This window comes from Phodopus roborovskii, unplaced genomic scaffold, assembly GCF_943737965.1.
Source record: "Phodopus roborovskii unplaced genomic scaffold, PHOROB, whole genome shotgun sequence".
NCBI lineage: Eukaryota > Metazoa > Chordata > Mammalia > Rodentia > Cricetidae > Phodopus > Phodopus roborovskii.
This window is the reverse complement of record NW_026126612.1, coordinates 21,240-47,507: the sequence shown is the minus strand read 5'-3', so window position 1 is coordinate 47,507 and position 26,268 is coordinate 21,240. Positions and strand designations below refer to the sequence as shown.

Below are 26,268 nucleotides of genomic sequence, written 5' to 3'. Positions count from 1 at the left end.
TGGGGACAAGGTTGTGTCATAGTTTACATAGACTGATAAATCCATTACAATATTCATGTAAAATATCAACAAATAGTCTCCTGTGGCAATCGATCTGAAGTTAAAAGTCACAGCATAGCTCATTCCCAGATGCCTTAGCATATTATAAACCACATGTCCTGTGTTTAAACATCAAAGTCTTTCCAGTGAATGGCAGCCTCCTGTGCTACCGTTTCACCCAGATGACTTACAAATCACAGAAATAAAACCCTAAAGAATATGAAATGTGTTACAATGTCTCAAATTGTATTTTTATGTATATAGATTGGTTAGCTTATAAATACTATATTGTACTGGTCAAAATCCCATCACCAAACTGAATTTAGAATGCCAATGTCATATTGAATTTATGCTTGTGTTTTTATAGTAAACATGACTCTAAGCTGGTTACCAGAACCGCTTTGTTAAACCATAAGGAAAGCAGTCATAAATGAGTAGAGTTCTAACCCACAGTGCTTAGGTTTCAGCCAAAGCTACTCTGTTTAAGCCACTCAGTCTAAGTCACTGAAGTGTGAAAGTAGGGTGACTCATAAGGAACAACCTGCTCATGGAACATCAGAGAAAAGGTCAGAGCATTAAACCATAGACTCCCCATGCATAAAGACTCCCCATCACCCATAAAGAAATAGAAGTGGTGCTAGATGCGTAGACCTGTTTCCTTGGAACATAGGAGAGATCAAGAGAGGAACACACTTTAAATGGTTGCAGAGCAGCAGGTTGTTGATGAAAGGAGATGGTTCCTGGTGTATTTTAACAACAGACAGACTTCCCACACTCAACAAAAGCTGCCAGCTCTCTGCAATATACTCCATCTACAACAAGCTGCCAAGTATTTACTGCAAATCTGCAAAGATTGTACTCTGGGGGGTGTGGTTTGCAAAATGATTTGCTGTTCTCTGCCCTATCGATAATAAAAGCAAAGGCACAGCAAGCCACCCTGTTTTCTCTCTCTAGAGAGAGGCAAGGAGTCCCACAGTTCAGCTGAATGCTACTAGCTGATCCTCAGGATACTTAAACACACCGGCAATTGTCCTTACTTGTTATTCCCACGCACCGTAATTTTTCGAAATATGAATTGACTAATGTAGTAATGTTGTCAGAGAATTGAGGCTTACCATATATTAACTTCAACCTGTAAAGGCCTGCTATTTACGTGTCATGTAGTGGGGAAGTTTCTGTCTCAATAATAGATTGCAAGGATGTGCTTAGAGTGTTCCCTTGTGAGGCACAGGTGGGATTGGGCATTAGGATTTCAACTAACAATAGTAGTGATAGCATAGACTCAACTAAATGACCTCCTTTTCTTCTCTCTGATCCCACATAGCACTTCATTTACATTTTAATACAAGGAACAGAAGATAAGGGGAGGGTCTTTTTTTTTTTTTTTTCAATATTAGCAGAGAGAATCCTTATGGGATGAGAAGAATGTATAATCAGGGAAGACAACGAAGTCGCAGCTCTTACACTTGAACATGGGAAAGACCAATCTATTCTGAATCTTATCATAAATTCTCTCTGGGGAAGGTATATAGAAAATTTAGCTGCCTAAGCCTTTAAGCCAAATTGAGGGCACTGTATACTTGGAAGTCGGTATTTTAAAAATGGCCTGATTAATCTTCCTTCAATAAATCTACTACTTGGCAATGCAAAGGAACCTGAATGCCATCCTCTTCGCTTGATTCATTAACAATAGAAAATAATCATTGACCTTTCTATTTCAATCTAAATGACACTGTATCAAATAGTGTATTGAATATATAATGCTGTCAAAGAAAATGAAGATGTGGAGAGACAAATGCCAAGACACTGAGTTCCCACTCCCCCCAGGGAGAAACGTAGTCAATAATAGTTCCCAGAATTCTCCCTGTTTTATGAGAGGGTAACATATTGCTTATTGTATTCACATTTTTTTTTTATCTGAAGTTAGTGCCAAGGACCTAGATTTTAAAGAGTCAAGCTTACAGGCATCCTGGTGAGGATGAATTAATAAAATGGAAAGTCCAGACACCAACAAAGTTGATTTAAATGTAACTAGTATTTCAATACATTGTCTATATTTTGCAACTTAGGACACTTAAAGTAGGTCAGTATTATTTTAAAATACACAAAAATTCACATTAATGATTTTTTTTTGTATTTTTTGCTACAAATATCATACTCTTTGTAATACAGCCTCATCAGTTACAGGACGAGGCTACTATATGCATGCACAGTGCTATTTGGCAGGAAATAGCTTCAGATGTACACGATTCATGTCCTTGCTGGTCATGGGTTATTGAACATTTAACTAATGGGATTTTAGAAGGCTCACTAATGGATATCCTTCCCCAGTCTTCTTACAAACAACTAGGCCTGGAGTAGGCTGATTAAACATCAGTTCTATAAATAATGTCAGTTTACAGAGTCTTTTAAAAACTGTATAAAAGTAGAATTAATAAGTAAGTTCAGCCAATCAAATTGATGTTCACTCGCGATCTCAGTGCTGGAGAAGTCAGGTGAGATCATTTGTTCAAAGTCGAAAGCCTATCTCAAAGTTAAACAAGTAACTGAAATTATTCAGCTTCCAGGATAACCAGGACTGCTATGCAAATGTCAATTGTATATTTGTACACTAAAGAGGAACAGAATTTTACAAATGAAAAGTTTACCAATTGGAGTGAAACCAGAAAGTCAAATACTTGGGACCTACACCATCAAAGGGATGGAACATTGGTGATACACATGACGCAAGTCCTAAATAAACATATATCTTCTGAAAATGCCCTGTGTTGATATCTTATAGCAGTTACATAGATATATACATATATGAAAATTCATTTACCTGCATAGTAGAGACTTCAGCATTTTACTGTAGGTGAGGCCATTCCCAATGAGAAAGTTTTGAGTTTTGTTTTACTTGAGTCAGGGATTCATGATCTAACCCAATCTGGCCTGGAACTTATTATGTAGTCCAGCTGAGCCTTGAACAGTATGTAGTCCTGCATCAGCCTCCCAAGCTCTAGGATTATAGGTGTGAGCTACCATGTATATCTAAAAGTTTTGAAGAAGTTAAGAAAAACCACCACCAACAACAACAAAAGAAGTGGATGGAGGCCTGTGTTAGTTATATGCCTACCCACAAATAACTTTTAAACATTGACCCTAGATGTCATTTCAATCATTGACCCTAGAATTGGACAGACTAACCTGTCCAGTCTCCGGTGCAACTTGAAAACCACAGACCACAGTTTTTCAATCTGCATGGGCCTGAGAACCAACCAATATGTTTGGGTGAAATGCCTAGATCCCAACCAAAGAGAAACAGCAGGCCCCTTCCTCATTCTCTGCACATCATGAGAGGTGAGAGGTGAAAGGTGAAAGAGCAAATGTCATCAAGGAAGATGTGCAAGGTGAAGGAAGGCAACTCTTCCTGGCACAGTTTGACTTCCCTGTGTTTTCGTCTTCTCCTGCAAGAGGGGGAAAAGATAACACAGGTGAAAGTCTCCACCAACCACAAGGACCAGTAATTGGAGGTGGAGGAGCAGGCTGGAGAGGTTAAAGGCAGACGGAGACTCAGCAAGATTATCTAACCCACCTGTGCTATTTTACGGTTAGGAAGCTAAGGCCAAGTTTCATGGCTTATTGGAAGTGTGTTGATTATGGGCAATGGGAAGGCTGCCTCTAATCCAGCTGTGTGGGTGCCTAGTCTGGAGTCCCTTTCATTATACAGTTGTGCTGGATAGCCAACCTGAATATCAATGATGAAACCGCTGGTTATTTGCCCAAGCACCAGAGCGCCCTGATTTCAGAAATTTCAAAGCAGAATCCCAAGCAAGCCCGGGGAGGCCTGTTGTGCCACTGACTCCAGGAGCATTTTATAGTGTTTGTTATGCGTCTGCAACAAGAACAAGATTGCTGTTTAGAACTGAGGAAGCTATTTTCATAATCCTCAGCAGGCAGGTATTCTTATGAAGGTAAACAAACACCGGCAACCTCAATTGGTTGACTCTATTTAGTATATTTTAAAAGGTGATGGTTTAATGACCCCCTAGTAGTCTATAACAATTAGTGCACCACAGAAAAGGAAACATGAAATCCGCTTCTCACAAATAACGGTGAGACTAGTGTTAGGAAAAGGCAATCAATCCCAGGGAATGGAATTGCTTTTACCTTCTCACCAGAGGACAATGTTATTAGTTTTGATTCTTAATTCCCTGTTTCTGAAAATATATGATCTTTGGGGGACATGGAAAACGAACAAACACACTATACAATGCCTAGTTACGTAGGTAAGTAAGTGGGTGGATGGCTGGGGAGACAGATAGACAGACAGACAGACAGACAGACAGACATATGATACATCTTTGCAATATGACCTGGGGCAGTTGTGACATAGCAAGTGTCCACCATAGTGGAGCCAATAGGGTTGAGCCTGGGTTAGTAGCTGAAAAGAAAGTTCTCATTGTGGCTGCCCCTTTCACATGCAGAGGCCGTGGACTACGAGGATAGGGAGATCTGTGGGCTGTCAGGTTTATTTGAAAGAGCATAAAAAGATTTATCTTCTGAGCATTGCTTAGACACATTGCCAAAGTTCCTAGGGCTCTCTATGACAAATATGGCAGGCTGGGTTTCTCTGTCATAGATTGCTGCTGGTGAATTGCGTGCCAGGACTTCTCACTTGTAGGGCATCTGTGTACATCTGGAATAATCCAAGGGGGACACACTAAACTGGGCCTAGAAAGATTTTGGTGCGCAGCTCAATGCCCTGCCTCTGCCTCCTGTGTAAAGTCTTGTATCTGCCATGTAGCTGCTGAGCATAATTGAAAGAGGAGAGACATTTGGACCCATATTATACCCTGTTCTTTCCTCACCTATAAAGTGGGAAGGTTAGTGTCTGTCTGGAAGATCTCATTTACTGAGTTATAACATAGACTCAAAATTGGTAGCAATGCACATTATGTACTTGTCATTAAAATGAAGTTGAATCTAACATTAATTAAAACTAATAAAAGCATTCTACTGACTGTATGATACATTTGCATGTGTTTATATTTACCTTTGTATATACAAAAAGCCTGTCCATATTATATTGTTAAGTAGGTGCAGTTGGAGGTCATAGCCTCTGGAACAAGTATCAGCTTCCCTAGCCTGCCTTCTTATCACTTGCATTCTGGAAAAATTATGATTCCCACTCACTTTCATCCTGAAAAGAAATGACCCATTTTGGATAAGTTATATGATCGCCCTAAATAAGGTTCAAAAGGACAGCACTGATTTCACAGACATCCAAGAATAGATTCTGTCTTGGTGCTGATGAATGATGAACCACTAGACAGCCACTGGGTTAAGACAGATTTTAGTGGGGATACCAACAGACCTTGGTCACCTTATTTCAATGACTTGGCAAGTTTTGTAAGGAGCGTCTGTATTTTCTGCCTAGTTCAATGCTGTGCACTCATTCTGTGTGGTTTGATTTTCCAGTGCCCTCTTGACCTGGCTTACTCTTAGTTTCCTCTTGGAACCTTTTCTTTCAGTGTGACAAATAGTACTTAAGCAAATTCCACTCCTAACATGGACCACTCAGGCATTTGGAAGATGGATTTCAGTTAATTCCATCATTTGCACCTCACTCTTGGAAATGATACACAAGTGTCTGTCTTAATTTTCAACTTCATCTAAATAGACCATTCTTTAAATAGAACTCCAGGAATTTCTATTTTTATCTCAAGTTCAACATCAAAGTCAAAGTTCCTTACTGCTCCTTAGAGAAGCTCTAATCTGGACTTTGTAAATAGTGATATAGTCAGTCAACTTTGTTTTCCAAAAGTGTTACTTTTCTTTCCCAAAGCCCAAAAGGACTCTAAACTTCTCATGCATATCCATGTGCTAAAGCAGAAATTTCCAATATGGACGTCAGATCTCATGCTACAGTTACTATGAAACTAGCTGGATGTTGGGGAAGTTTTACTCACCTCTAACAAGGGTAGAAAGGAATGCAGGGATTTCAAGTAACAAAGCTTGTGATTCACAAGTAAACAGGAATAAATTTGTTGTAGAGTATGACTTTTCCACCATGAAATACTTCCAAGTGTCTGCTGATTGACAAACGCATTTTAAACATAATTCTTCCAACCCTGGCTTTTTACGTTCCTAGAGACGACAATCTAAGAACAGTCACAAAAACAAACCACCAGAGACTTGACATTGTACAAGCAGAATTACCATGAATTACAGATCGTCATAACAGATGCAAAAATAATTTTCCTGAACCATGAGATGGAGAGGTTTGCATATAAGTACCTGCAAAAGGAAAGGGGAAAGAAGTCTTTCCATTGCTCCTTGATGGATGATTTACTTATATGAAAATTCTTTATTTCCTCCTCAATGCTGTTTGTGCCATAACTCATAAAATAGTTCCTGAACAAAGAGGGGGGAAGGGAAAACACGCTGTTTCCAGACAGAATGTGGTACAGTTGGTCAAAGTACAAAGTGGGCTTTGCTTTGTGCCAACATCATGATCCTTTCAGTGTCTCAGTTTCTATAGCTTTGATTCATACTGAGTATGAATGGTAGTGCAAATGGTAGCCAGCCTCATTTTGCACTGGACACTGAGTGTGCAGCCCTAATTTTTCCTGAGTATTGGTGATCAGCTCTGATTTGCATTGAACTTTGGGTGTGTAGCCCTGATTTGCACTGGACACTGAGTGTGCAGCCCTGATTTGCACTGGACACTGAGTGTGTAGCCCTGATTTGCACTGAACTTTAGGTGTGTAGCCCTGATTTGCCCTGGACACCGAGTGTGCAGCCCTGATTTTTCCTGAGTATTGGTGATCATCCCTGATTTGCATTGAACTTTGGTTATGTAGCCCTGATTTGCACTGGACACTGAGTGTGCAGCCCTGATTTGCACTGAACTTTAGGTGTGTAGCCCCATTTTGCGCTGCACACTGAGTGTGTAGCCCTGATTTGTCCTGAGTATTGGGTGATCAGCTCTGATTTGCATTGAACTTTGGGTGTGTAGCCCTGATTTGTCCTGAGTATTGGGTGATCAGCTCTGATTTGCATTGAACTTTGGGTGTGTAGCCCTGATTTGCACTGGACACCGAGTGTGCAGCCCTGATTTTTCCTGAGTATTGGTGATCATCCCTGATTTGCATTGAACTTTGGTTGTGTAGCCCTGATTTGCACTGGACACTGAGTGTGCAGCCCTGATTTGCACTGGACACTGAGTGTGTAGCCCTGATTTGCATTGAACTTTAGGTGTGTAGCCCTGATTTGCACTGGACACCGAGTGTGCAGCCCTGATTTTTCCTGAGTATTGGTGATCATCCCTGATTTGCATTGAACTTTGGGTGTGTAGTCCTGATTTGCACTGGACACTGAGTGTGTAGCCCTGTTTTGATTCATTTATGCTTCTGACCTTGGCAGTGATCTGTTCTTATTGTTACAGGGAATGAAAGCTTAGAAGAAAACTATGTCCAGGACAGTAAAATGGGGTTTGTCATCAACGCCATCTACGCCATGGCCCATGGGCTCCAGAACATGCACCATGCTCTATGTCCTGGCCATGTGGGCCTGTGTGATGCCATGAAGCCCATTGATGGCAGGAAGCTCCTGGATTTCCTCATTAAATCATCCTTTGTTGGAGTATCTGGAGAGGAGGTGTGGTTCGATGAGAAGGGGGATGCTCCTGGAAGGTAAAGAATCTGTATCCCCATGACCCCTGAGCTAGACAATGGCAACTGGAGTCCCATAGTTTGGGAATGTTGAAGATAAACTCACCTAGACAGATAAAAAATATGGATGAAGCTAAGACCACACCTCTTTTGAAAAAGTCAAAATATTTCATGTTTAATTCTAAGAACCCTGCACCCTGCTAGCTACACCCTCACACCAAGAAATCACCTGGTTTTTCCCTCAGGATTCCTGAGACCTCCTAAGAGCATTACACTTGTATAGTAGGACATAGCACCCACTGCCTAGACCAGCCAGCACCATTCATAACTGATAGACACAGTGCTATTCTACCCATGCAATAGTATCCATATTACACCTGGTTAATACTATGTGACAGGAAGCAAACCCTGCATGCACATCCTTATCTCTCAAAAGAAGGACTTGGGATTTGGGGACGGAAGTTTGGTTTGTAGTGGCTTCCCCCCCCCCAAAAAAAAAGCAAACAGAAAAGGAAGTTACATATATAATTTTCCTTTGAGTCATTTTACACACAATCTGTTCTACAACATTTGTTTCGATGCCATCAGTGAGCTCATACATAGCTGGTACATAGCAAATGTGCTCCATGTCAGTATTAGTTGTATTAATTCATATGCATTTTCCTAGGAAAGAGATAATAAGAATGGCGGGAAACTGAAATCTATAGCAGGAAGTCAAAAAGCCCTGTAGATGAGCCTATAGATGACACAGTGAGCCCATCATATAGGTCCTGCTATCTTCCAGGGTGTGGTTTTATAGACTCAGAGATTCCCAGGGTAACATTTTCTATGCTAAGTTGAAACATCAAATGATTTAAGTCTTACAACTCTTGGTGCATTGATTTCCTTTTCTGACATGTAATGAGTGTCAAAGTAAGCCTGTCACTAAGAGTCACACACAGAGCAAGTGGAGGAGGCAGTGTGATCTGATCCTGGGGTTTGCCATTGCCTGGCCACACCAAGCTGCTTTTTATCTAATCCTAAAATTAGGCTAATTTACTGGGAGCTTTCTTTGTATCACAATGGGAGCACTGTGAGAGACTTTGCATGGAGGTGTCAAGTTCTACCTGAGGGGAAATCCCCCATGTGGGCTAAGTGAAATCTGTAAAAATCCAATACAACCCAATACAGGATAAATGATATGTCTTTGTCAACAATTAAAACGTGTATTACAGCATTCCTTCCAAGATGCTGGTTAGGTGGGGAGAGATGTCGCTTAGCTTAGAATGTGAGTAGGATGGATGCTTCAGGGCCTGGGAATGTGGAGCTCTAAGTACCTTAGGGCATTGTATCAGGAGGAACAAAAGGTTTGAGATTCAGAAGATGAGAGGTGGTCCACCCATCTAACCCCACTGTTATAAGCCTGAATCCACTGAAAATGAGGCTTAGTAGAGGGTCAGACTTGCACTGTAAACCCTCCTCCATGATTCCGAACAGCAAAATAATAATAATAATAATAATAATAATAATAGCAACAACAGAACTCCAAATCGCATGTGAAATTTACAGTGTTTAATTACCACAGGGCTGGATTACCACACTCTAAATCATCCAGGTCACAAGAAAGCAACTCAGCTTCCATGTCTTCCATCTTTAATTGCACGTTAAACTTCCAAGTCTTTCCCAGATTCCTTTTCAGGGATCTTTTCTCCCCTCCAAATAAAGTGAAAGAACATACCAGAAGGAACCCTGGGGATAAAGGGGGTGGGGTGGGGCTGTGCTTATTATTTAGATGCCAGTGCTGGGAACTCTGTTCTTCCATAAGCCTGGATTCTTCCCTTGATATTTAAGTAGTTTTGTTGTTGTTGTTTTCCCTCCAGCATTTGGAACTTTTTGTAAAAAAAAAAAAAAAAAAAAAAAGTGTTTTCATAAGAAACTATTGTGAAATTGCGGTTTCCAAATGCTAATGAAGTGTGAACTGATTTCTTTATGAAAGCATGAACGAGGAGGTGCTAATAAGAGTTTCAGGAAGTGATTTACAGGGAGAAAGTGGTTTAAGCTGGCAGCTTGCAAGGCCATCGTTAAGCGCATGAGGAATTGTCACTTCCTAATATGGACTGAAGTGCAGAAATTAATGGGGGAAATGGAAAGGCTCCTATTGAACAGTCACAAGTTTCATTGCCTGTGTTCAGGTATAGATCATTCATTGACCCTTAGATGAGTATGAGCTACGAGCTCACAATTAATAGCCATTTAACTCCAACTCGGAGCTACTTCGAAATATTCTGGTAAGCCTCAGTAACAAGGGGGAATCATAAGTATTAATCAAAAGCCAGAGCAGAAAAGATAAATAATGAGCTCCAGACACACTCTGTAAGTTTTCCCCACTGGGCAAGGGGAAAGTTTCTTTATTTTCCATAAGTTGCTTTTCTTTCAAGAAGCTGCTATTTGTAGAAACTGTTAGTTAGAATCTGAATGTGGAGAAGCCTTGAGTTACCCTGTGGGGGACAGGGCACATTTGCACATTAAGAACTGGCAGAGCAATGCCAGTAAGTGGATAGTTACTGTCTGGATAAGGAAGTGGGGCCAGGTATAGCCAAATGGGAGACAACACAGGCTAATAGTCAGTAGCTGTCCAGAGTACTGAAAAGGAGATTGAACCTGACTAGGTCAAAGACAAAAGAATTCTGGAATGAAAAAAGTAGGGGCAAGGAGGTAGGGCGGGATAGAAGACTGCTCAGGAAGAGGTTAATGTCCATCTAGTTCCTTTGGTTAAGCATAAGGAGAGGGAGACACGATGACTCATATTCTAGTCCAGGAGGTTAAGGACAGTGCAGAGCTCAGCAGACAACAGTCCCTCTGCATAGAGCGTAAGTAAACTACTGTGTGTTCTAGTAGGGAAAAAAGGAAGACCTCTAGAGAATTGTCAGAAATGAATGGCTATGCCAACAGCAATGTCTTCCCAAGGGTGTGTTTTGTTTTTGTTCTTGTTTTTTTTAATGTAATAGAGTTAGCCAGTATATTAAGTATATTAACAAGTTCCTAGAAATAGAACTATGAATGATCTTAAGCAATGCTCCAAATGCATACTGAGTCTTACCTTTAGGGCTGTATAAGGTACCATCTGCCCTGTGGTTTATGAATAGTAGATGCCTGGTTCTGGACACCTAAGATCAAGGCACCAGCAGGTTTGGTGTCTGACAAGGGCCTGATTTCTGACTCATGGATGGCCCCTTGTAATGGTTTCATATGGACTAGAAAGGCAAGAGAGGTTTCTCAAACTGATTTTGCAGAGGCAAGAATCTCAACCCTGAGGGTTCCCTCCTCATGAGCCTGTCACTGCCCAATCGCTTTGGAGTAAGGGTCTTAGCACATAAATTGGGGAAGATGTAGACATTGAGATATAGGACCTATGCACGTTCCTGAAATATAAAGTAGCTTCTGACATGTCTTAGGTTCTCAAATCCATATAAGAGCCCTAAGAAAGCTGCAGAGATTAGTGACAGTTTCTGAGTAGTACTGCTTGCTGTTAAAATGTGAGATGAGGCTCTAGCCTGATCCCGATGACAAGTCCTCTGTTCTATCCATCGTATTCTGCCATAGTAGCCCTGGGGAAAAATATTTTCTGGCTCCCAGAAGACACTTTGATTACAGTAAATATTTCTTGAAGGGAAAAAGAAAACAGGAAAAAAAAAAGTAGGTACACAGTGCCACCCTCACTAGAGGAAGTTTTCAGGTTTTCTGCTGAGATAGCTTAGCTGACACCATATGTTCAGTTTGACAAATGTTTGTCTCAATCAGGTAGAGATCCATTTGAATGTCAATGTACAAAATAATAAATTGGCTGGCAAAATGGCTCTATGGGTAAGAGTGCTTGCTTGATAAGAAAGAAAACCTGTGTGTTAAATCCCTAGCACACATATAAAACACCAGGAACAATTACTCATATTGTAGTCCCAGCACGGGGTATTAGAAACAGGAAGACCTCAGAAGCTCACTGGCCGACCAACATAGCTAAAATCATGAGCTTCTGGTTCAATGAGAGACCCTGCCACTAGGCAGCAAGATAGAGAACGAAAGAAGATGGCAAATGTCATATTCCAGACTCCACAAGTACACATGGGTGTCATTCATAATTCATGTGTGTGTACCACACACAAATGCAGCAAATGCAACATTTAATACACACATACATCAAATCCTTAACCTCTTTACTAACTAAAGATGCCCTTTTCAGGTTCCTTGCCGTGCAATACCTCCACTTCCCCCTTAAAAGTTCATTGTAATGAAAATTATAACTGAAAATTGTAACTGAGTATAAAAGGGGAATATGAAATAAAATTCATCTAACTTGGAAATTAATGTTCTCATGAATTGTTACTTGTTCAAAGTGTACCACATGGGTTTAAGGAGTTGATCAATTAAACACATATATCATTACCCTTTGGAGTATAAATAGAGAAAAACTTCAAGAGCAATATATTCTTTAGCAGAAATTGATGGTATATAGATATTCTCTGAAAAGAAATATTCAGAATAAACTATAAACGTGACAGTCACCGGTGCTGGGATGTGCGATGACCCTAACTTAGATTTCTCTTCTTTTACTGAAACCTGCTTGTTTACAAGTGTCCTTGTTTTCTCCATCAGGGAGACATGCCCAGGAAGACTGACATGTATGCACTTTCTATGTAGGTATGACATCATGAATCTGCAGTACACTGAAGGTAATCGCTATGACTATGTCCACGTGGGAACCTGGCATGAAGGCGTACTGAACATCGATGATTACAAAATCCAGATGAACAAAAGTGGAATGGTCCGCTCTGTGTGCAGTGAGCCTTGCTTAAAGGGTCAGATTAAGGTAAGCCACGGCTATATCCCTGGACATTATTGGGAAGGAGGTTGGCCGCCTGTGCAGTAGTAGGAAGAACATATGTTAAAAGCAAGACTACCCAAAAGGGTGTGGGAGAGAAAGGTTAAGACACTGGTGACTATTACGTTAGGATATAAGATTTTAGACATTTAGATAGGTATTTAGATTATATTAGATATTTAGATCTCTAGACATTTGCCTTAGAACTATATGAACTATTGGATTAGTGTTACGTTTTTATTTTAATAGCAATGACAAACTTGGGACTTACATACAATGTAGGCAGCAAAGAGATAAATAACAGCATTAAAATTCAAAACAAGAACAAGTGTGGAAGCCAGTAATGGTGCTTAGTCATAGTGGCAGCTATTACGAAAGAGAGCTCTGGGGACCTGATGCGCAGCATGGATTGTGATGGATGTGTTAATGAACTTCACTGTGGCACCATTTCAGCTATGGTTAAAGAAGGCAGAAGCTGTCCAGTGCCATACATAGAACTAAAATGACAATCGATCATGGGCCAGAGGAAGACCAAAACAAAGCAGACACTTTGGTTAGCAGTGCCCTTTCCCTACTGAGTTCTCCTGAACTGGATTATTTTTTTTGAACAATGATAGTGTCCAATATTTAATTATAGTCAGGGACTTTTGAGAGAGAGGAAATAGCTCATGATATTACTGTATGCAGAAAACTAGAGAAAATAAATATGAAATACCAGGTTTCTTGCTGGATATGCTGGGCAGAAAGGTCAGTGAAGAAGGTTGGGAAGCATGGCTTCAGGTCCAGGCTGTTTACACTCTGACTGGGCATTGCAGGAAGCAGTAGAGTATAGGGAAGGGGCGTTGAGCTGGCAGGCTCACAATAGCTCAGATAAACTAATAGGTCTTCCCTGGCTCTAATTTGCTATGATTCATCTCAAGAAGCAGACAGGCAGCCACGTAAATGTCGTACACCACAGCTGTAGCTGGAGTCGATCTTGTGTGAAGATCTGGACCCCTCCCTTGTGTCATCATGATGCTGTGCTCTTCCCAGGAGACTCTTCCCACGCCATACAGGCAAGGTCCAAAGGATGCTGAGGAACACTGAGTATACTTAAGTTTCCTGGGACCAGAACCTAGCCTAAGTTTTTTTTTTTTTTTTTTTTTTTTGTAGAGGATTGAGAATCCTTTTATGAACTACTAGAAAAGCTGAAAGTTTTAGAACATCTAAGACCATGAAGCAGCTAAGAAAGCTTGTCAGGGAGGAAAAAACTCATGGTAACTCTTGCCACTTTGAGGAAATAATGAAGCTGTAGGTGTAACTATCTTGTACCTTCTCAGAAGAAGTTGCACTAAAGCTAATTATACTCATGGTAGCTAGATAGGTGTGTGCTGATGATCTCTTACTATGGCCACCATGGTCATGGCTAAGCCCTTAGTTTGTAGGTATTATAGTCTGTGTGTGCCACAAAGGTTTGTGTGCTGCAACTTAGTATTCAGTGTGACACGTGAGAGATGGTAGGACCTTTAAGAGGTAGGCCCAATGGAAAAGTAATTAATTAGGTCATTGGGGGTGTCAGTCCCCAAACAGATTAATATATATCCTTTGTCTCATTCAATAAGTTATTTTGGCAGCAGTGTGTTATGAAGTCAGGTCACTCATGTGCTTAGACCCTTCTGTATACAACCAGTTCTCCTCTTTGTTGTGCTGTAGCTCAAAGGAGCCCCGATAAGCAACCAAACAATGTTGTCCAATCCTGGGCTTTAAGTCATCAAAACTACGAACTAAATGATTCTGTCTTGTTTCAAAATCTTGTAGCCCCCAGTATTTTGTTTTAGGAAAAGAACATGTACTAATTCAGTGGACCTCATTCGCCAAGGATTCTGTTCATGGCCTGGGTAGTATAAGGCAAAGGAAATAGGGAGATGATGTTAGTTTCCAGCCTATGCAGAGATATTTCAGTTGTGTATGAGTGACTCCAGCCAAATCACCACAGGTGAGCAAATAGGTCTGCTTCTCAGTAGACATCCCCTTTCTTCTCTAGATGGAACTCTTTCACCTAAGGCTAGCTGGTGGTGAGATCCGAGGCTTCAGACTTCCCCTTGACTGTTACTATGAGGCATCAGACCAATGGATGTTTTGTTGTATTGAGCTCTTTTTGTTTGTTTGTATGTAGAGAAAAAAACAAAACATTGGATGACTCAAGTCATATGTGGGGTAAACAGAGAAGTTCCCAATCACTATCGTTCTGACTCTTTTTCAATTGGAGTGATACTGAGTTGACTTTACAGATGATCATTGCTGAACAGCTAATGAAATGATCTTATTCTTCAGGTATAGGGTGGAGGAGAAAACTGACGGGAAAAACATTTCCGCCCCCCCCCCACGGATTTGCCAGATTCCAGATCCCTGCATAGCCTCTCCTGTCATTCTGTCCTTGGCAGGCCATGACTGGTGCTCACAGAGCATGCTCACACAGGTTCTCATTGTACATTCCAGAAGAGAGGCAAGGCTGCCTGCATGTATCTGTCTGCCGAAATGCTGAAGTGTTTCTAGCAGTATGTCTGCATTACACCCTTATGACGTTCTCACATGAGAACGTGGTAATCATTGTTGAGCCATTGCAAAGTACTCACCATAAATGCAAATCTCTTGGGGGCCAATTTTAGAAATATTCTGTACTCTGCAAGAGAAAACCATGTCTGTTTTCAGCAGCACCTGGATTGGAGAGATGTTTGTTTGTTTCCCATAAATACCTTGGGAGGTAGAAAAACAAATGAAATCTGAATCCTGTTACCAGATAATAGCACTTATAGTCTAACACCGCTAATTTACCACCTACCAGGTTTAGGATAGCAAGCAAGATCTCAATAGCCACTGTGAGGAGAGTCAGCCTGAAAAGGATCATAGGACATGAATTTGTATTAACTGGAAAGTGGAGTCTTCACAAACAAACAAACAAACTAAAAACCTTTTAAACATCAAATAACATAAAGTTAATACATTTAACACAATAAAGTAATAATTTGATGCCTTTTTTGAGAATCCATAAAACTTTATTCTAATAATTAAAGTTTATGATAATAATTTATTCTGAGGCTATTAAGAACCCATTTCTATTCCTTATTTTTAGACATATGTAACTTATAAAAACAATATATTTGGTGCTAATACTTTATCGAGAGAGCCAATTCTAGACAATGTAAACAAAATACATTTTGTTGTTTTTTTTCTTACAAATCTAGCCTGGTCAAAAGACTCTGTGCCACACAGTTTAATAAAGGGCATTGAATATAGGAAACTGGTTATAAAAAAAAAAAGTAACAGAGGTCACTGTGGCAACCCAAGGGTGAGAAACAGTGGGGCCCAGTTCGCACTCCTGGAATAGAAGGACAATGAAAAGTTCAGAGCCTTGTTCTAAGATGCTTTCATGTACAGTGGGGTGGGGAGGGTGAAGATCCCCTGTGTTCTGTGTTCTTGCCCTTAGTCCTTCTTCATTGTCAAATGGACCTAGAAGAGAGTAGGCAACATCTCACAGGTACCCTTGCACCATAAGAACTGGACTATTTGCAAGCCTTCAGTGGCAAGTCATTGGGTGATTCTAACCCAGACAAGTGGGAGCAAAGGATGAGAGGACATAAGACGTAGAGGAGCAAAACTGGGTAGGAAGTTGACGATTAGAAGAAAGAAGGAGGAAGGAAGCCAGGGACTTAGAGTCACCCTGTAAGTCCTTGTCAAAGTACGGTGAATTCCTTAGCAGTTAACTCCTCGCAGTGGCTCTTACACAGAAGGTATTACTGGCCCTCCCTTTCTAGGTGATGGATCTAAGACCCAGAGGGCTTCAGTCTCATGCTTCTTCATTCTTGCATCTAGAATGTTAGTTACAAAGCTGGGCTGACAGCCAACCCAAAGCTCTTATCATCCCACGGCCACATGTCGTTCAACTCTGTCGTTATGTGAACTGGCATGTTTCCTGTAAGTGCGGATTTCAATTTCCAAGCACTGGGTTTTCAACAGTTCACAATAAAAACAAAAATACTGATCCACTTTAAAAATACAAAAGGAAGAGTATGTAGAATTAGGGAGAAAAGCTCAGGGGGAGGGGAAGTTTAGTAGAGACAAAGAAAGTACCAGAGAATGAACGAATCTGTAGAGATTGCTTTATAGATCTCCCGCATGCTCTCTCTCCTCCCCCCTCAACACCTCCACTTACACAGTTTCCATTTAAGTTGACTTATAGATGGTGTTCCCAAGACTCTGAGACTGGGTTGGAGGCTGGGGCAAGAGAGAGGAGAGGTTCCTTTCATCCTCGCATATCCTGGAGAAAATGGCACATATGGCAAACATTTCCTCTTTATACATGGCCTATTGTTGTGCAGTAAAGCAATGCTGGTTTTTTTTTTTTAATTTGTTTTTGGTTGTTGTTTCTTTTTTAGATCAAATTCAGGCCACACATACAGGCTTCAAAACTGAAATAATTTTTTCTACTCATGATTTTGGCCAATGTGTTTACTGTATTTTATACAGAGATAGAGAGATAGAGAGAGGTTAAGTTTTAAAAGAATATAGAAATATGGATCTCAAAAGACTGCTTAATTTGAACTGATAAACATCCCCTCATGCAAGATTAGCCTCTTATATCTCTCTGGAATTAGTATTATTGTTTTATTGATTGTTTGTTTTTATGGCTGCAGAAAAATGGGTAAGAGCAGATCTGTTGAGCATCAAAGTACAGGGGACATTATAATTTTCAGTGTGATATCAGATGTTCTGATAGATACAAGGTCTCTTAAAGAGTATGTTAAGCAACCATTTCTACTTGTTCCTAATTGGATCAGGGTATTCCTAGATATGTGCCCTGAGCATTTGAGGATGCACTGCCATTGGGGTGTTAGGGTGGATGGGGGAGGAGTTATCATGGAGAAGTTCCCTTTGGAGAAAACTTGGTATTTCTAATGATATCTTTTAAATTGCATTGATAATTTCAATTCTTTATATTTACCCTATCTTCTTTAGACACAAAATAGTATTAGACAATTGCTGAGTGTTTGCAAGACTGTAGCACAGTAGGGGTTTAGGATTCCAAGTGATGTGAGTATTCTCTGATCATCCTTGCAATAACTGACCCTTACTAACACTTTCTTATGCTCTGCCGTTTCCATGCTATATGTCTGCACATTTTCCAGCTTATTTTTTATTGTTGTTAAGTAGTTCTAGGTATTACCTTTGCCTATTCAGTCCAATTTCAGAATTATTCTCTAAAAGATGTTACTTGAGAAAAACATGACAAGACAGAGAAGCTATAGACTATGTGACTCTTTGCCTGTATATGTGTATCTCTACTCTTTGATGTGAATTGTTCCTGCTGCTTTATATAGAAACAACAATGAGAAATAGACTTTATACCAAGTCTGTGTTATTTAACAGGAACCTGAAGACAGAGGTGTGGGAATGCTGTAATATTCCTATACTAATCTCCATCACACCTGTTCGTAGCACACTCAATGTCCCCTGAGAGGAAAAACAACTTCAGGCAACATGATAGAATATAAACATTGCATTATGTGAGCTCTGCTGGATAGGACTTTGAAAAGCATGATCATCCCATTCATTTTATAATGACGGAAGCATTGTAACATACCCACAGAATTTTGTGTCACTAATATTATATCAGCATTCCTGTTAAAATCAACTAGTAGATTAGCTCTTGCCATTTTGATCCCAAAGCTTTGTTTGAAGAACAGAAAACATGAGAGGTATTAAAAGAATTCAGAAAGTAAGGGTTGGTAAATGTATTTAGTATTATCTTTTGAATTTACCTAAATAGTAATATTAGTTTTACTGGGAGATGAAAGATTAAAGCTGGTTGAACTGATACATAGTATTTTATATTGATTTTTAATATGCAACTCATCTTAATTAAATAAGAAAGCAATAAAAATATGCCTTACCATTTAGAAAGCAATGATTGTTTGAAAATATTATGTCATTTGATCTTTCCCTGCAATTCTAAAGTCAGGGTATAAATTTCAACTCTTCCTGAAAATAATTTCAGATTTATGAAGGCTGGGGTGTCTATCACTTCAAATTATGGCAATATTTACAGCTTAATTCTGACTTTACATATGGAAATGTTTGTTATTTTTAATGTGCGAGTGATGGACTTCTGCTACTTTCTGAGAGGGAATACCAGGGTGCAGTCTGTGCCTTCTGCCATAAACAATGAGAAAGCTTGATGGAGTATTTGAAAACACTGTGTTCCGACATTGGAAGACAGCTCGTGACCTTGATGCCAGGGAAGCAAAAAAAAAAAAAAAAAAAAAAAAAAAAAAATGTGCAAAGAAAACCCTAAAACCATGCAGGCTTCCGGCCTGAAGGCAATCTCCCGATTGTTCAACTACACAGAACACAGAGTTTGGTCATCTTGCTAATTCAAGAAGACAGAATCAGATTTGGGGAAGGCCAGGAGAACTGCAATTTGCAGTACAGAGTAACAAGACGACGGATTTCTGCAGGAAACAAACAAATAGTCCCGGAATAAGCACAGACATCCCCTTGAGTATTTGAGCATCATTCTGCATATAAGTGGAGTAGAATCTGAAGAATCCAGGCAAAGGGCAAAGCCCATGGAAGTGAATTCTCAGAGGTGACACAGAGCCAACAACTGTCTCAATTTCTGATAGCCAGAATGGAGATGTCTTGTTGAATACGATTGAACAGGAACTAGAATAATCAGAATTTATTAATGAGGCTTACTCTATAGCAAGTATGTCCAACCTGCAGCCCCTGGGCCACATGTATTTTAAGATAGCTGTGAATGTGGCCCGACACATTTGTAGATGAAAAACAACATCACAGTGTCAAAGGGTTGGATATTCCCCATCAAAGGCAGGGTCCAAAGTGGTGAAGACTTGGCTTAGCAAACTGCCTGCTAGACAAGGTCGAAAACTAATGAAAGATGGAGAGAAAGAACTCAGTGCCTGGTTCCTTCACCAGCATCATGACCAGCATCTGGTTTAAACTTCTTAGACACTGTGAGAAATGTGGAAAACCCAACACGTTATCAGGACGAATATCACATGATACTGTTTCTGAGGTCTTGGCCAAAGAAGCCTAGCTCTAGGTCCAGCCACTCATCCACATAGGGAGAAGACGATCTAAAATATTCAAAATGAAAAGTATGTGTCCAATTTCTGCTCTATCTCCACCTTCCCACAGCATCGATGGAAAAGTTTCTTCAGGGGAAAATATTTCATCAGTTTTTACTTTTAAAGGTAACTAGCAAGTGTTAAAATAAATAAGGATAATGATGTATTTTTGTTTCATGTTGTTACAGGGTTTTACTATGTACTTTTTACTGTCCTGGAACTCTGGCTATAGACCAGGCTGGCCTCAAACTCACAGGGATCACCCTTCCTCTGCCTCCTGAGTGCTGGGATGAAAGGCATGCACCACCATATGCCTGTTTTAAATTTTTATTTCTTAAAAAATGCTAAAAAGTAATGTAATTGATTCATTGTTTAAAAGTGATACCAAAACACTTCCAGACCCAGAATGGAATGAGTTGATGTCCACTCACAATCTCTAAGATCATGAGGTTTGCAAACTTTCCTTGCTTTCCTTTAGCCAGTAGATTTGTCAAGGTTGTTGTAAAGACAAGTCCCCACCTGAAACAGGAGCGTGTCTGGGGTGCTGACTTCCAAGCATCTTTCTACGAACCGTCATGTCCAGCATAAGCATCTTTTCATACTAATTGCTATGCTATATTTTCCTCCCACTTCTTCCCTAACAGATTTGAAGAAAATAAAAGCTAAGATCATAGCTGGGCCCAGTGTTGGCTCACACCTGCCATCTTAGCATTTCCATAGCTGGAAGGCTGGATCAGGAGGATAGCCTATGGAACCGTGCACACCTTCCTGTCTTGCAGGTCATCCGGAAAGGAGAAGTGAGCTGCTGCTGGATCTGTACCGCGTGCAAAGAGAATGAGTTTGTGCAAGATGAGTTCACCTGCAGAGCCTGCGACCTGGGGTGGTGGGCCCAACGCAGAGCTGACCGGTAGGAGCAGCCTGCCTGCTTGATTATTGCCCTTCCTTCCTTCCTTCCTTCCTTCCTTCCTTCCTTCCTTCCTTCCTTCCTTCCTTCCGTCCTTCCGTCCTTCCTCAGAGCTCCATCTGCCTCTGCCTCCCCAGTGCTGGGATTGAAGGTGTGTGTCACCACACCTCCTGATACCTCTCAGCAATTGGCGCCATCTCTTTGTCACTGCCTTTGGGTCCACACTTTGAGCCCCGTAGCACGTACAAGTCCCTTGAAGTTTTCATGGCCTACATTGAAAACAAAATGCATTTCCCATCTGAATACAAGTGAGCTGACACGTGGTAGGAGAGTCTGCTACAGAGATGCTTTCTTTTCAAAATTTTACTGGAAGGCATTTCAAGCCAATCAAATTTGTATTTGCTACCATTTCTTGAACATCTGTTGTGCGTGTGTAAGTTACTAATATAATCCCTAAAGATATAAAGGTAAATAAACCACAAACCTAGCCTTTCATTTTTTTTGGCATTTGTATGCCCTCTCTCTCTCTCTCTCTCTCTCTCTCTCTCTCTCTCTCCTCTGTGTGTGTGTGTATGTCAATTACTAATATAATCCGTAAAGATATAATGGTAAATAAACCACAAACCTAGCCTTTTGTTTTTTGGCATTTGTATGCCTCTGTGTGTGTGTGTGTGTGTGTGTGTGTGTGTGTGTGTGTGTGTGTGTGTGTGGTTATGGGCACGTGAGAGTATATTTTATGTGTGTCCATCTTGTCATTGTTCTCTTGGCTAAATGCTGAGATTACAGGTATGAGCCACCAGGCCCAGCTATAATTTTAGCTTTTATTTTGTTAAAATCTGTTAGGGAAGAAAAGGAAAGTACAATTAATGTAAAAAGATGCACATACAGTATGGGAAGGTTCTTAGGCAAACAAGGAGAGGAAAAGCATGCCATGGGAGAGTCGAAAGTTCGTAACAGACTTGGGGCAAATTAGGGAACAAGCCCTGGGTTGGGTTGATGGACACCACAAGTGTTAAGAAGTGAGACTGGGTAGGATTACTGATGGCAGGGTACTTATGGTGATTGCTGACCTTTCTCCCAGCCCTAGTCTGTGCTTAGACTTCAGCTTTCAGCGCAGGAGAACCATGGGGAGAGTTTTGAGGTAGAGAATGGCCTCATGATACCCCCTTTGTAGATAGATGGATCTGATGGCACTGTGGAATGCAGACAAGCCTGGAAACAGCCATGAGGGAGCAGCCACTTTGGTCTCAATGAGGCAGTTCAAAGGGTATGGACTAGAGCAGCTTCAGAGGAAAAGAAGGGGTAGCAATTGGATGCAGAAAACTATTTGGGAGTAAAATGAATAGAGCTAGGGTGTACTGATCATGTGTATATACACACATACATGTATGTTATATGTCAGTATATATGATATATATATATATATATATATACATATATATATATTCCTAAAAAGCAGTGTTCATATACACAAATCTTGTGTTTTATAACCCATGGCATGATCTCACAGGAGAGAACCATTTCAGAAATATTTCACGTAAATTTTAAGTCTAGGGTCATAGGAACCTTGGCCCGTGGATAAACATAGACTTGCTGCACTAAGCCTTCATCTTAGAGGAAGTAGGAGAAACCCAGAGGCATGAAGCTGTGTGTACAAGGTCCCGGAGCTCCTGATCCCAAGACTCCCTGGATGCCTTTGGAAGTCTTCAGGAAAGGTGACAAGGCTGCTGAAGGTTGATTGCGTTTTGCCTCAATCTAAAGAAAACTATGAAAGTAAAACACATGGTTTTCTCCAAATATAGTCTTAAAAATGGTTAGACAAGTAGAACTAGGTCGCATAGCTAAAATTATACTAAAATGGCACAACCTTGCAAAATGTTAGCCCTGTTAGAGTCAGGTCTAAATGAGTATCAGAAATCATCCGATATAAAGACCCCTTTCAAAGAAAGAAAATTAGATGGGAGTGTGGCACGTCTGTTAGATTGGAATGTGGTACATTTTTGTTTGTTTCTTTGTTTCCTTTTTGAGACATGGTTTCTCTGTGTAACAATCCTGGCTGTACTGGAACTCACCCTGTAGAACAGGCTGGCCTTGAACTCGGAGATCCTCCTACCTTTGCTTCCTGAGTGCTGGGATTTAAAGGTGTGTGCCACCACCAACTGGCTGGAATGTGATATTTTTGAGGGTGCTGACTACATTAAACACACTCTTCTTTTTTCTTAATTATTCTCTAGTTACGTAACCACCTTCGTACTCTCTCTAGTTCTGGAGTGGGACCTACTATTATGGGACACAATAAATGCCCATGCTCGTGCAGGCAAGCTTAATTAAGTGTAGTACGTCACACACACAATACTACATCAAAAGAAGTGGCCCAGGGAGGAGAATAGACAAAGAAAATAAGAACAAATTTAAGGACACTTTGATCAAAGGTACAGGGAATTATAAAAGAATAGTTTTATAACTTTTATTTGTACTTATGTTATATTTATTCTAGCATGCAGTGATATATTATTTATGATTTATTGAAGCTTGCCTGAGGATTCAGAAAGCAAAGCCAGCCTCAAGCTATAGAGAGAGGCGATGGTGATACACACCTCTACTCCCAGCGGCAAGAAACTAGGACTCAGGATTATGAGGTAGACCGATCTCTGGGAGTCCAAGGCCACTCAGATCTACACAAGATTGATCCAGTCCTAAAGAGAAACAGCTCACACCAAGATGATCCCAACACCTGCGATCACATGCCTTTTAATACTAGCACTACAGGGGCATAAAAGATAGGAGAAGCAGGATCTTCAGTGGTCAGTATCTGGGATTTATTCTCCAGCCACATTGAGGATAGGAAGACATTGGAGTCCCAGAATTTTCCAGCCACATGGAGGAGAGGTTACAGTCTGAGGTTTGGTGGAGCCAAGGTTCCTCTTCAGTCTGAGGTAGATTGAAAGCTAGCGCCGGCTGCTTTGCTTTTCTAATCTTCAGCTTGAAGTTTGAACCCTAATATCAGTCTCCGGGACTTTTATTTTTCATGTTACACTGACGCCTTAAGTTTTAAGTTTTTGTTTCTCTGGCGTCTTCCCAGTTATCTTTTTCTTCTTTGCAGCCTCTGTTTCTGGCTTAGGAACAATGTGTTCCTGGTCAGGGAGAGTCATTTCCATGTGGTGGGAGAGAGCTTGTGGATGGGTTAATCCACCATGTGTTCCTTATGCTCAGCAGAACATCCTGGGGCTTTCTTCACCTGGGTATTGCTCAATGGCAGAGAACCACACCCAAACTCCAGCTTGGTATTACTCCAACCATCCTTAAGCATGTGAAGCCAGAATTCAGTATAATTTGGGAGCCAGTGATCCTGCATCCATTCCTGCTCTTTGGCCTGGGCATACCTACCAACTCCATATTACACAGATGGAGGAGCACACATTGCTTCTTCAAGGTGACACCCTTCAAATATTTCTTTTGAGATAAGAATACCCTTGATGGCCTAGTTCCATGGATGTCCTTAAGGTGAACGTGAATATTTGCTTTGAATGACTTTTTTTTTTTTTTTAGGGCTTTTGGGTCAAGAGTGCATTGAGCCTCTTTTCTAGGTGGCTTACAGAAAGGAAAACAAAATGTAAAGAATACACATTAGAGAAAGGATGACCTTTTACTAACTGGTGCTGAAAGAGTTGAAACTTGATTCTATCATTCATTTTGAGTAGAAAGGATCCAAAGTCTATCAAAGTCCTAAACGTGAGATCTAACACAACGAAACTTTCAGAAGAAAGCACCCGTGAAGAGATATTTTAACAAGCTGGTTGGTGCAGGCTAAGAGCTTCGGGATCATTTTCCCCAAAGCACTGACAGCAAAAGCAGAAACGGACAGAGCACATGATATCAGTTTAAGAAGCTTATGTACATCTTTGGAGGCAGTCAGTAAGGGGAAGAGAAAGCCCAAAGGGTGAGGGACCAGTTTCATACTACCCCCCTGATTTCGAGAACATACAAGCAAATCTTGAGTCTACATCACCAAGTTAGGTCGAAGCTTAGGCTAATCACTTGGCAACTCTGAATCCCAATGTTATTGCTTGTCAGATAGAGGTAATTAATTAAATTGCATCAGTGTCTTAAACACTACTTCCAATCCTACCCATTGAGCAACACTACTCTCATGCTCATAGCCTGGTGCCTTGGACGTAATAGCTGTGTTATACTGTGTCTGTTCCATTTAAAGAATTAGATCAATGCAGTTGTCGATAGAATGGCTACCTCATATACATACATACATACATGTATACATACATACACACATAATACATACATACATACATACATATCTCCTCACTGGGCCCAACAGCCTTGTCACCTACCTCTTAGTTGCATGCCCTGGGTGGCTTCCAAGTGATTTTCCAGTAGTCTCCTTTGGACTCAGGCCTGCCATGTCACTGAGAAGGTCTCCAGTTTTCTCTTCCTCCACTGCAGGGGAGCTTCCTGCTCTGCCTCCTCTCTTCACAAGTCCATCCCTTAAACAGCCATGCTGTTTGAGAGCTGGAGTTGACCTAGCACCCATTCTCCCCTTTGAGCTATTTAAATGAGATCTGGCTGACCAGGAAGGGAATCAGGGCTTTCTTAGGTTGTTCTAAGAAGTCAGAGGTTCAGGATGGTTTTTCTTCTTTGCATTCTTTTAAGAGTACCCAAGCCTTCCCTACTGTTCTATTTTCACATGAAAAAGAACTTTTATTTAAACCTTAAAATGCATTTTAAAGGACTGCCAAGGTGCCTCAATAGGTTAAGGTGACTGCTGCCAAACCTGCTGACCTGAGTTCAATCCCTGGGACCCACTGAAAGGAAAGATGTCTGCAAGGTGTCTTCCAGCCTTCACATGTACACACACACATGCACACACACACACACACACATGCACACACATATAGTATGACAGACACACACACACACATGCACACACATATAGTATGACAGACATACACACACACACACACGCACACACAACACTCACATACATGCACACACATATAGTATGACAGACACATACACACACACACATGCACACACATATAGTATGACAGACACACACACATGCACACACATATAGTATGACAGACACATACACACACACACACATGCACACACATATAGTATGACAGACACATACACACACAGTGAAATTTAAAACATCATTAAAAAAGAAAGATCTAGTATATTGTAATACTTCCTGATGGTTCTTTGGGAACATATCACATGGCATTTCCCTTGCAGAAACCCTACTGTAGCCCTGCTCTCACAATGGAACCTAGTCAAACTCAATTCCTTGGATTCTCCTACTGTGAGAGTATTATCTACTTGTTGTCGAATGATTCTTCCCATTAATTAGGATTTCATCAGGATTTCATCTTGAGGAAGGAGGAAAGAAATCTCCATGACCATAAATTAGATAAATGCCAGTACAATTGCTTTTCTAAAGATTGGCTGTGTTAAGTGCAACCTATGGTGCACACAAAGCCTACCTTAGCATTCAAATGGGTTGAGGCATGTAGCAGCTCATGCTGCGTCTCTTCCCACCAGCCAGCTACTTTTCCATTACTATATATACAGTCTATTTTGCAAATATTACCCCCAGTATCTTCAGAACATACATCTCTAATACTTATTCATACTTATATGTAAATGACACCAATTGTTTCGTGTATG

The 26,268-nt window shown here is 40.7% G+C and overlaps 1 protein-coding gene across 1 annotated transcript in view; it reads left to right on the top strand.

Annotated features, from left to right (window-relative positions):
* The window catches only part of LOC127237766 (metabotropic glutamate receptor 1-like), a 66,750-nt gene that overhangs the window by 34,423 nt on the left and 6,059 nt on the right, over positions 1 to 26,268 (top strand). Inside the window, 4 exon segments of the mRNA XM_051206150.1 lie at positions 7,469 to 7,715; positions 12,369 to 12,537; positions 20,456 to 20,563; positions 20,565 to 20,583. Coding sequence (XP_051062107.1) covers positions 7,469 to 7,715; positions 12,369 to 12,537; positions 20,456 to 20,563; positions 20,565 to 20,583 — 543 coding nt within the window.